The following is a 12,960-nucleotide window of genomic DNA, read 5'->3' on the forward strand; positions in this document are numbered from 1 at the left end:
TTCCCAATAACCCAGAAATTCCACTCCTATATATTTATTTAAAAGAAAGAAAATATATGTCCATAGAGATTTACCCAAAAATGTTTATAGCAGCTTCATTATAATCAAACATGGGAAAAGCCTGTATTCACCAACAGCTGTGTGGATAAACAAACTTTGCTATATCCACACAATGGAATTCCACTCAGCTAAAAAAGGAAAGGATTATTGTTACACACAACATGAAGAAATCTCAGAAACATTATCTGAGTGAAAGAAGCCAGAAACAAAATGGTTCCTAATTGATCATCCCATTTATATGAAGTTCTGAAACAGGGAAAACTAATCTATGGTAAAAAACATTGGAATCGTTTTTTTCATCTGAGGGTGGAGTTGGGGTGGGGATTGACCCAGAAGTTAGCATGAGGAAACCTCCTGGGGTGATGATAATATTCTATATCTTGAGAGGTGTTTGGATTATACGGGTGTATATGTTTGTCAAGGCTCATCAAAAGGAACCTTAAAATTGGTGCATCTTGGGGCTTCCCTGGTGGCGCAGTGGTTGGGAATCCGCCTGCCGATGCAGGGGACACAGGTTTGTGCCCCAGTCCAGGAGGATCCCACGTCCCGCGGAGCGGCTGGGCCCATGAGCCATGGCCGCTGAGCCTGCGCGTCCGGAGCCTGTGCTCCGCAACGGGAGAGGCCACAACAGTGAGAGGCCCGCGTACCGCAAAAAAAAAAAAAAAAAAAAAAAAATTGGTGTATCTCAACTATACATAAATTTTACTTAAAAAATACTAAAAAGATATTGAACCCTAGGTAATGATATGTAAGTTGAAACAGTTAGGGGTAAGTATCCTGATGTCAACAATTTACTATGAGCCACAGAATCTAAGCGGTGGGTTTCTGGGAGTTCACTGTATCATTCTTTCATCTTACCTGTATGCTTGAAAATTTTATAACAAAATCTTGGAAAAAATCTTACACAGAAGCTCAATGTACAAAATACAAAAACACAGAGTGACTCTGGTTGGAGCAGGAGTGGGGCCCCAGAGCCCCTACCTTGTTTTCTGGGGTTGTCCCTGAGGAGCCTTCCTGGAGCTCTGGGAGGCGGAAGAACACAGCTTGAAATTACTGCGATAGACAGACAGCCCTCCTGCTCAGGCTGGGGATGTGGATGATGAACTCCCAAGACCAACACTAAATCTAGCTCAGGAGCAAGATGCAGTAGTACCGTGGGGATTTCAGGTATCTAAACACCTGCCCAAACCTGAGTCCACTAAAACCAGGGTATCACTAACTTCTTGACTTGTCCTGCTAGCAGTCTCGATTCAAAAAATGTAGAAATAGTGAGGAATTGCTACACAGAACTGAGTTCTTATCAAATAGGAAGGGCTGATAGGTGACAGTAAAGTGATGAGTCATTGGGAGAAGGCTACCAGATGGCTTTGGGATTAGGGATGGACAATGAAGGGAACACTGGACATAATCATAAGTGTATGTTAGAAAAGGCTACCCAAAATGATAATCTGATGAGATTCTAACAAATGAAGAAGGAAAGAGGAAGGCATCTAAAGAAACCAAAGTGGCTGAAGTGGTAGCTGGAGCAAAAAACCAGGGATGAACACAAAAGTCTTCTACACACGACTTTAGTACCATTTCAAGAAAGCAAAAGTCAAAAACTAAGACAACTGAAAAGGATTTTAAACATGTAAACCCACGCACATATGGTCACCTTATCTTTGATAAAGGAGGCAAGAATATACAATGGAGAAAAGACAGCCTCTTCAATAAGTGGTGCTGGGAAAACTGGACAGCTACATGTAAAAGAATGAAATTAGAACACTCCCTAACACCATACACAAAAATAAACTCAGAATGGATTAAAGACCTAAATGTAATGCCAGACACTATACAACTCTTAGAGTAAAATATAGACAGAACACTCTATGACATAAATCACAGCAAGATCCTTTTTGATCCTCCTCCTAGAGAAATGGAAATAAAAATAAACAAATGGGACCTAAAGAAACTTCAAAGCTTTTGCACAGCAAAGGAAACCATAAACAAGATGAAAAGACAACACTCAGAATGGGAGAAAATATTTGCAAATGAAGCAACTAACAAAGGATTAATCTCCAAAATATATAAGCAGCGCATACAGCTCAATATCAAAAAAACAATCAACCCAATGCAAACATGGGCAGACCTAAATAGACATTTCCCCAAAGAAGATATACAGACTGCCAACAAACACATGAAAGGATGCTCAACATCACTAATCATTAGAGAAATGCAAATCAAAACTACAATGAGGTATCACCTCACACCGGTCAGAATGGCCATCATCAAAAAATCTACGAACAATAAATGCTGGAGAGGGTGGGGAGAAAGGGAACCCTCTTGTACTGTTGGTGGGAATGTAAATTGATACAGCCACTATGGAGAACAGTATGGAGTTTCCTTAAAAAACTAAAAACAGAATTACCATATGACCCAGCAATCCCACTACTGGGCATATACCCTGAGAAAACCATAATTCAAAAAGAGACATGTACCACAATGTTCACTGCAGCTCTATTTACAATAGCCAGGACATGGAAGCAACCTAAGTGTCCATCGACAGATGAATGGATGAAAAAGATGTGGCACATATATACAATGAAATATTACTCAGCCATAAAAAGAAACAAAATTGAGTTATTTGTAGTGAGGTGGATGGACCTAGAGTCTATCATACAGAGTGAAGTAGGTCAGAAAGAGAAAAACAAATACCGTATGCTAACACATATATATGGAATCTAAAAAAAAAGAAAAAAAGTGGTTCTGATGAATTTAGGGGCAGGACAGGAATAAAGACGCAGACGTAGAGAATGGACTTGAGGACATGGGGAGGGGGAAGGGTAAGCTGGGACGAAGTGAGAGAGTAGCGTTGACATATATACACTACCAAATGTAAAACAGATAGCTAGTGGGAAGCAGCTGCATAGCACAGGGAGATCAGCTCGGTGCTTTGTGACCACCTAGAGGGGTGGGATGCGGGGGAGACGCAAGAGGGAGGGGATATGGGGATATATGTATATGTATAGCTGATTCACTTTGTTATACAGCAGAAACTAACACAACATTGTAAAGCAATTATACTTCAATAAAGATGTTAAAAAATTATTTTAAAAATATAAAGTGAACTATTGGAAATAAAAAAAAAAGGATGTACTTAGGGCTAGAAGAAAAAGAGAGAAAAGTTAGGAACACTTCTTACATCAGATGGTTTAATATGAACAGAAAGCATGTTTAGCATTTAATGATGTCCTCTATTAAAGGGAACGCTCTTCAAACCAGAAAGGGCCAAAGAGAGCTCCTGCCCTTGAGTACAGACACGTTTAAATGTGACCATAGAAATAAGGTCAGTAATAGCTGAGAGTTTAGAAACCAGGAGAGGCGGCATCCAAAAAAATAGGTTCCTGTATCCAAAAGGGAAAACAAGTAGACTCTGGCAAATACTGATTCATGAGTTGATGCAATCCCTGGAAAATTCTAGGGTGAATTATTACACACAAGGTTGATAAGCACTTGGAAAAGGAAGTAATGATGACTAGGCAGCAACAGGGGTTCACTGTGAACTAACTGCTTATCTTTTATTGGTTGGTGTATTAGGAGAGATTAGGGATACCAGCAACACAATCTGGCTTTCAGCAGGACATCTAAGTTTTAATGATGTCTTGCTGGATTAGAGACAGAAATGTGATCTCCATGAGGACATGGTCAGACAGATTTAAATGTCTGTTACTGATATGTGTACATTAATGAATAGAATGCCAAAATGAATGGGGGCTCTTGGTGGTGGTGGTGTTTAGTTCTTTCTTTTTCTTTCCATGATTTGGAACTCACACTTGTGAAATCAGAGGATGCTGGAAGGGAAAGCAAATATTTTGAAAAGGTATTTCAAAGATGTTGACAGGCTGGAACTAGGAAAAATAAATAAGATATATCTTATTTGGTACAAATACAAAGTTCTGTACTTACTCAGATTTTAGAAAATCAATTGTATAAGTCCAAGATAGGGGATAACCTTAACATTTGGGGGAATAACATCTACGATTCAGTTGTGTGGTATGGCAGCCAAAAGAGTTGATGCCATCTTAAGTTTGTTTTAATGCAAAAATAAAATCAAAAGAAGAAGATGAGTCCTACTGTACCCTGAGCTGGTCAGATTGCATCTGAATCACCAAATTTGGTTTTATTTTTTTTATTTTTATTTTATATTGGAGTATAGTTGATTAACTACGTTGTGCTACTTTCAGGTGTACAGCCACTATGGAGGTTCCTTAAGAAATTAAAAATAGAGCTACCATATGATCTAGCAATCCTACTCCTGGGCATATATCCAGAGAAAAACATGGTTTGAAAGGATACATGCACCCCAATATTCATTGCAGTGCTGTTTACAATAGCCAGGACATGGAAGCAACCTAAATGTCCACTGACAGATGAATGGGTGAAGAAGATGTGGCACATGTATACAATGGAATATTATTCAGCCATTAAGAAGAATGAAATACTGCCATTTGCAGCAACCTGGATGGACCTGAATCTGGTTTTAGATGAGACGGTTTAAAATGGAATTGAAATGGGCAAGGGAGATGAAGAGTCACAAACTTCCAGTTACAAAATAAATGAGTCAGGGGGATGAAACGTACAGAGTGGGGAATACAGTCAATAATAATGTAATATCTGAACAAACACAGTGTTTTAGGTCAATTATACTTCAAAACAAACAAACAAGCAAATATACAAACTCATGGAAAAAGAGATCACATTTGTAGTTACCAGAGGTGAGGGGGTATGTGTGTGGGGATTGGACGAAGGCAGTCAATAGGTACAGACTTCCAGTTATAAGATAAATAAGTACTAGGGACATAATGTACAACATGATGACTACAGCTAACTCTGCTGTATGATATAATGAAAGTCGTTAAGAAAGTAAATCCTAAGAGTTCTCATCACAAGGAAAAAAATTTTTTCTTCTTTTTCTGTTGTTTTGTATCTGTATTAGATGATAGACGTTCACTAAACTTTTTGTGATAATCATTTCATGAGGTGTATACGACAAATCATTATGCTGTAACCTTAAACTTACACAGTGTTATATGTCAGTTATATCTCAATAAAACTGAAAGAAGAAGAAACAGAAAAAATTTGTCAATGGACTTGATAAAATGGATTATGCTTAGAGGGAGGAGGGAGCTAGACACCATGTCACTTGGGAAGTGGCTGAAGGAATTGGAGACGTTTAGACTGGAGAAAAGGCTGTCAGAAGACTGGACTCATTCAACAATGATTCAGAAGGCAGAACTTTGGCTGAAGGAAAAAATTCAGCTCAATATAGAGCAAAGCATTTTAACAATGGAGCAATTAACAAATGAATTGGGCTGCTTTGTGTGGTAGTAAGTTCTTCATCTCTAGAAGTATGCTAGTAAAGACATCAGTCCAAGATGTAGAGAAAAATCTTACTATGCAGTTTGTGAGATGCTGGATTTGATGTCCACTGACGGCCTTTCAAGGAGGAATTCTACTCCACGAGACTCTGACTCAAACTAGTAAACATAATGTCACAAAGCTTTCTATACAGCGTAAATAACCATGATACTGTAGATTACACTACTGATTGCTTATTCCTTCAATATTTAAAAATCCACTTCGATAGAACAGATAGATTTGGGGTTATTAATGAGACTGAGCAAGTATATATAATAAACATGCAATATTACCTTGACAGGATATGAAAAAAGCTTAACAAAACCAAAATCATCTCCTGTGGCTAAGAGGGAATGGTCTTTGGTGAGACTGGCAGCATTCACATCAGTCACATCACTGTGCACTGGCCAGATGCCCTCACAGGTGGGCCCCAGAACACAGGTCCAAGCGTCCCACTCTATCTTCTCAATCTTGAAAAGAAGGAAGGAAAATTAATATATTTTCGTAAAACCTAGAGATCTTTTTGTTTTATTTAAAAGAAACAAATGAAGGCTGAATAGTTCTAAATTATGACTTTGCCAACACCAGGCATTTGTTGTATGCTGCGGTGCCTAAATTCTCAGCTGCATTTTTAAAGTGGTATATGCATTGTCTCAATAACACTGTAGTCAAACCTCCATATATGTTCCCCTAGATAAAGTGAACATGTTGGAATTATGGACACCTGACAATACCAAAGGTTTTTAGTTCTTACCTAGACATTTATCATTGTATATGCCATAAGCTAGATCAGGGTTTCTCAGCATAAAAATTGACATTTTAGGAGGGATAATTCTTCATTGTCAGGGGCTGTCCTTTTTAGCAGCATCCCTGTCCTCTACCTACTGGATGCCAGTAGCACCACCTCCCCAGGTTGTCCCCAGACATTGTCAAATATCCCTGGGAGAGGGGGCAAATTGATCCCAATTGATAACCACTGAGCTAGATTGATCGATGGGGCTGATCATTTAGCAAATTATTTTAAAAAGTCACAGGACATAACTTTTTAAAGGACTGCTTCCTTGGAGGAAAGAGTAATAAGATTCTGCAGTAATAAGATTCTTAATATTCTTTATGCTCTAGAGAGACCATCTTAAAAACTGGAAGAGCTGTTCATATTGTATTGCCACGAATATACATTTTATCCTTTAACACTGTTTTGTCTGAAATTCCCGAACAGAAGATTTACAATTCATGTAGGTTAAATTCTGATAAAATTGAGGATTTTCTTTCCTTTTTAAAAAAAGAAAACAGTAACAGTAACACTTTGTTATTAGACTTTCCTGGGGAATTTGATCTCATTTACTTTCATTCAAGATCTGCTAGTATACCTTAACGTTACAGTTTCTTTACATAAGCACTTTAAAGCACTGTTTAAAAGGGTATAAAAAAATCATTAGAGAACTGTAGCTAAAATTAAAGGCCAGATTGCTCTCTTTGGATCTGGAAACTACTTTCTGGTGCACGATGTTAACGCACCTCGCCTCCATTTCTGTTGTTTTCTGCTTGGTACCACTGCCTAGAAGGGAAATGACAAGATAAAGATGCAGCCAGGATTTTAGTCACAACGTGGGGAGGTGCTATACATATTTTGGCCACTCAAATTTCTCCTCATTTAATATTCTGCGTTTCTTCTGGACACATGCAGAATTGGAACCAAAAAGCTGCGGTTCACCCAGTGACTTGGGGTACCTGAGGCAGGGTCACAGACTTAGGTGACGAGAAGTGGTTCCCCAACAATTACCTCAGTTTTCTGAGGTGCAAGTGGAATCTCCCCAACTCCTTATGACATCTTCAACTGACCGTCACAGGAAAAGAAGCAGGGAACCTCCCCTCTAGTTCTAGAAACGGGCTTTCTGGCCACTGACTCCCTTACAGATACGAGATTCCATTTCTGACACCTTCCTTGTCCATCCCCAATGCCACCTCTCTGGGTGGCACCTTTCCTGGCCTCATTATATAGGGAGGAATGGGCAGTGAGCTGGCATTGCTCACCCTACAGTCACCCCGACAGTACACCCTTGGCCAGATCTGGACAATGTGCTCTCCAGGGGAAGCATGTCTAACTTGTGGGAAGCTACAGAAATCACATTTAAAATGGAGCATTAGGAGTGATCCCTATAACTATACTCAATATCCTGTGATAAACCATAATGGAAAAGAATATAAAAAAGTATATATATATATATATATATATATATATATATATAAAACTGAGTCACTTTGCTGTACAGCAGAAATGAACACAACATTGGGAATCAATTATACTTCAATAAAATAAATTGAAAAAAAAAAAAAGAATGATCCCTGTAACTGACAAAACCCAAAAGGGGTAAATAAACTTGTTAAAAACCCTGGACTTTAGAGGGCAGAAGAGTCCTCCAGGGGTGTCTTCCACAGCACCTTGCCCCAGGCAGGTATGTCATTATCATCATCATTTTGCAGAGGAGGTGACTGGAGCCCACAGAGAGGTTAGTCACTTAAATCCCAGCCTGCTTGGCAAGCAGAGGGAAAGTCGAGCTCCAGAGACTTGGGCTGCTAGTATAGAGCCGGCTTATCTGCACTATGCTGCATCAGATGAATATAAATTGGACATTTTAATATTTGGCATAGTTAACAATTTGCTGGGTAGACTTTGTGTTAGTTTCACCATGACTGTTTCTTAAAAAAAAAAAAAATCTTCTTTGAAAAGGAGATTTTCAAAATCCTTCATACTTAATTGAAGAGCCTGACAATACTGGTAAGTAAAATGATGAGCTACCTCTTTGGAGCTCTTAGTAATGCCAATACCAGGGTGGCCAGGCTGAGGAGACATTAGCTGGAGGGACTCCCCAACCAACAGCACCAGAGATCAGCCTCTGGAACAATAACTGTACACTGCAGAGGGACAAACTAACTCATCAGAGCCAGAGCCTGGCACTTCAGGAAGACTTAACATAAATTTCCCTTTGGTAGATTTTTTTCTAACATAATAATTGCTCACCTGTCCCAAGTTGGCCTCATCCTCAATGTCCGATTGCATCTTATTTTATCAGCAGAATACTTATTTGGGGCACTAGAACAGGTGAAGTGATGTAAAATGATGCTGCACTGTCTAGGCTGTGAAGTCACACGCAGACCCCTCTAGGCTAGGATCACAGCTCCAAGGTCCTTTTACTTTCCTGGAGCCTTAATCTCCCTGTCTGTAAAATGAGACTGATAAGTATCAGGCGAGGCTGCTGTGAGGACTGGATTATAGGTATATGAAGTGCCCGGCACACTCCACAGATGTTCAGTGAAGGAATGACATAACTTAAAACATCCCTTACTCAAGGCTATTAAAGTTTCCCCATATAAAATAAGTTAAAATGAAGACTGATCAAAGATAAATAAACTGGAGTTGGAGAGTGAGATCAATCGATCCATTAACAGTTTCCATTAATACAATGCCATCACCCATAACAACTTGGGTTTCTTATGTACTGCACATATATTTCCTTTAGAAACAATGAAAATATTATGAATGGACATGAGTCCAGATGTCTCTGGGAGTACATTAGAATACCAGGATTGTTTATATTACTGGCTAACTGAAGCTAGAGAGAGGAAGACGCCTGTCCCTCAGTGGCGTACCCTTGACCCTTTTTCCTCTAAGGAAGCAATATTTCCTTTTCTTTCATCGAAGGTTACATAGCGAAAAAATGAGAGAGATTGTCTCCTGGGACTAAAAGGATGTCCTTAGTGCTAATCAGGCAATGACTTTTTGGCCATCAGGGTTCACTACATGGAAGCACTGTGCAGGCTGAAAGACAAAAGCAGCGAGCCTTTAGGAAGAGCTTTTAGGAAGGCGTTAGTTCATGGATTCAAAAATTTTATCTAGGCTTTGACTTCAGCAATTAAAAGATGGTGTATGTGGCTAAGAGCACGAGGAAAATATAGAAAAAGGAAACAGTTTGCTACATTAGGATGGTCAGGTTGTGGAATGTTTTGTTTTGAAAAATAATTTCTCTTGTTGTAGAAGGTACTTTTACTATTACAAACAGTAACCACTGAGAAAGCACGTTTCAAAACTTTACGTTCATAAAAAGCTTTGCATAAAATGACAGGCCACGTAGAATGGGAAAAGTAATATGTAGCATCCAAATTGTTAGCTCAGTCATTGTCTTCTGGCAGAGAAAAATTAAGCAGAATGCCAACTATGCATTGCTACGTTTGTGGTATAGTAAATCCATATGTCCTCAGAAAGTAGGAAACCAGGCTAAGCAGGCAGATTTAAGAAATGGTCAAGCTTAAAGATACACAAACTATAACTCATATTAGTGAATAATAACTGATAGGTTTTGTTAAAATGCACATACTAAATTTTCATGAAATACTTTTTAAAAAAGCTTTGTGTCTGACTGTTACCTCTGAAGGTCTTATTATATGCCGTTTGCCTCTTGGAGCTTCAAAAAAGAGTTGTTCTTTGGCACCTGAATTAACTTGCAGTAATTTCCCTGTTATGATAGAATAAAGTAGGAAGACAATTAAACTCTGCATTTATCTTTTTGTTATAAAGTGATGAGCACGATTGCAACTATTTTGATTCATTTTAATCAAAGTCTCATAAACTGAGTAAATATATGTTGAATGATCCAGAAGTGCATGTAAAGACAATTACATGGCAAGGTACAAACTCCAAAGCTATGATTTTTAAAAATACGAACCTCATAAAATCTGACTTTGAACATCCTTCAAAACTAGAAGAATCAAGCTTGCTGTGTTTTCCTCTGTTGCATTGAAAGTAGCTATTTTTCCAAAGCCTGACAAAAATTTTTTTTTTGCTCTTTTCCCCTGTTGCCTCCTAGCACAGAAATGTAGTAAAAGCAAACTGCTTTGGCAAGAATTATGGCACTGGAAGCAAGAACCTCGTAAGCGTTTGTGCTTACTAGGATATAAATTCTAAATTTGCCCTTTAACATTTAGAAACAGGAAGACAAGGACACATAAAACAAACTGTAAATGCTCATTCCATTTCCCCCTTCCTTTTTTAATTGAAAATTTATAAAGAAATCTGAGACTTTTCCCAAAACAAAATGTTGAGCAAAAATAGTCTTTCGGTCTGATGTAAATTTTTAATCTTGGACTCATTTTGATTAATGTTGAAAAACATTAGATTTCTTAATTCTCTTCCTATCATATCAATGATACTCTATGGCTTGAAAATTTAAATGACTCAAAAGATCTACTTTCTAGTATTTTTTCAGCGTGTTTTAAACGATGGGAAATCTCAAACATATATGGAAGTAACAGTATAAAGAAGCCCTATGGGGCCAATGTCCAGCCTCGATGGTTATTAGCACATGGCTGGCTCTGGTTATTCGCACATGGCTGGCCCTGCTGCAGGAACCTCCTCATTCCCTCACCCCAGATTACTTTGAAGAAAACGTCAGATATCCTAACATTTCATCTGCAAATAATTCAGTGTACATATGCACACTAACGTTTCCTACTCTCTCTCTTTCTTGCATAACTATTTATATCTAGTAGCCTTGAAATGTCCTTCGTGGAAAAAATAATAGCAAAGTAAGAACTCCGTGTTACATCATGTTCTTTAAAGTTTAAGTGGGTACCACCTAGGTCTGAAATCTAGTTTGGCTAAACTTCAGGAGTTGCAGGTCTGTTTCTAAATGACTAATTAAAAACAAGTTTCTCTCATTTCCTAAATGAAACCTGGATCATTTCCAGTTTGCTGAGTTATAAAATAGTGATTGGGGGTTTGCCTTGGCTGTGAGGAGCAAGTAAATTTGAAAACGTTTTCTCTGAAATGGGCCCGTCTTCCGGACTTTATGGCTCAACATACACAAATCAGAAAAGAAAAAAGGGAGTTAAATGAGCTTTGGCTATTTAGCATTATATGAAAATGAGTAATCAATATTTTTCCAATGAACTAGATATATCTGCAAAGTATACTTTTAGAATTCTCAAGAGTGACTGCAAATAACAAAGGATGTGGGAAAAGGATTAAAAGATTCAATGAAAACATTCTTTGAATATAGATAATTTTAGATATTTTTGGCCATGAGATCAATACTAAGAGAACTCAAAGGATTGTAGCTCTCGGATAATCCTAACAACTCACTTTACACCAGTTTCAAAGATCATGCTTTACTTTAAAAACAACCCAAAAACTATAAAAATAGCTCAGGGAAGTATTTTCTGACTGCAGAAATGTTTACAAAATGCAGAATGTTTACAAAACCACTTCTGCAAGCACCAGAAATGCTTTGCAGCTCCACAGACACCTGTGGGTACCTACCAAGCCCACGCCCTTCCCTGAGAACTGCCCTGCACCGTGGGCTGGGCCCCTGCGGTCTTGTCTGCACTCTGGAGGTGGACGTTGACCCAGGAGCGACCAGGCTGGAGACCAGGCTAGAGAGTCAAATTCTCTCTCCTGGGAAATTGGAATCTTAGGCTGAATCAGTGGGTGCCTTGCTGGGAGGAGATGTAGCCTTTGGGACTGGGGGTGGCATTTGGGGGCAACAGAAAGTGGGTCTTGTGCAAATGAATTAGGGAAAGCCGGCCTGTGCAGAGAGAGGGGCCACCAGCAGGCACCAGACCCAGGAGAGCAGTGGACACTGAGATGGGCTGCCTCAGAGCAGGAGAGGGGAGCTCCCTGGCTGGGTTCTAGGCATTTTCTGATTCATTCCTAAAGCCAGTTCTTGGGAGATGTGGCTTCCTGCTCTTGGATTCTATGAAATATCCCTATCTTTCCAATGAAGTCATTCTTTATTCTTATTTTTAAATTTAAGCTGGCTTGAGTGGGTTTCTGAAATCAGGGATATGAAGAAATTTTTAAAAAATCAATTATTCTTGTGTTAGGAAGGTAGAATTATGGGTGTGTTTCCCCCTCCCAAAATTTTCTTTACTACTGTTATTAAACTGTATTTTTTTTTTTTTTTTGAAGCACAGAGGAACGATTTAGGTCACCACTCCTTTTTTTCCACTGCCTGCTGCTCTGTAATATATAACCATGGAAATATTCTGAAGACAGGAGCAGAAGCAAAGAGCAAAAAGTATAATTTGCCCCTGAATAACTGTAACCCTATTCTTTTAGAATCCTCACATTTTTATTAACAAGAAATGTCTATTCACACAGAATAAGAGAATTGAGATAGCTGTCCCCATCACTAAGCAGGTACAGTAAATCACACATATTGCAGGTGCCTAGAGCTTTATAATCCAGAGTGATTCATACATGTCACCCCGGTTGCTATAAAATTTACAAGTTAGAACAATTCCAAAATTGGTACTAAATAAACCAAACACATCAGGGCATTTGCAGTGAAAATGGGAATGAGATGTTCTATCATGGCTCAAACTGTTAGTTGGTAAAAGATCTTACAGTCCTGATATTTCTGGAAATGAACTAACAGCAGCGAGAAAATACCCTTCCATGTTTCCTCTCTTTCCATTTATATTTTTTCTTTCTCAGGCATTCTGTGC

General features: G+C 38.7%; 1 protein-coding gene across 2 annotated transcripts in view; it reads right to left on the reverse strand.

Annotated features, from left to right (window-relative positions):
* EML6 (EMAP like 6) overlaps positions 1-12,960 on the reverse strand; it is a 320,217-nt gene that overhangs the window by 55,442 nt on the left and 251,815 nt on the right. For both annotated transcript variants that reach the window (XM_060309467.1, XM_060309466.1), the window contains exons 25-26: positions 9,883-9,971; positions 5,751-5,927 (exon numbers count right to left, since the gene is read on the reverse strand). In XM_060309467.1, coding sequence (XP_060165450.1) covers positions 5,751-5,927; positions 9,883-9,971 — 266 coding nt within the window. The remainder of the gene's footprint in view (positions 1-5,750; positions 5,928-9,882; positions 9,972-12,960) is intronic.

The sequence above is a fragment of the Globicephala melas genome, chromosome 12 (assembly GCF_963455315.2).
Source record: "Globicephala melas chromosome 12, mGloMel1.2, whole genome shotgun sequence".
Classification (NCBI taxonomy): domain Eukaryota; kingdom Metazoa; phylum Chordata; class Mammalia; order Artiodactyla; family Delphinidae; genus Globicephala; species Globicephala melas.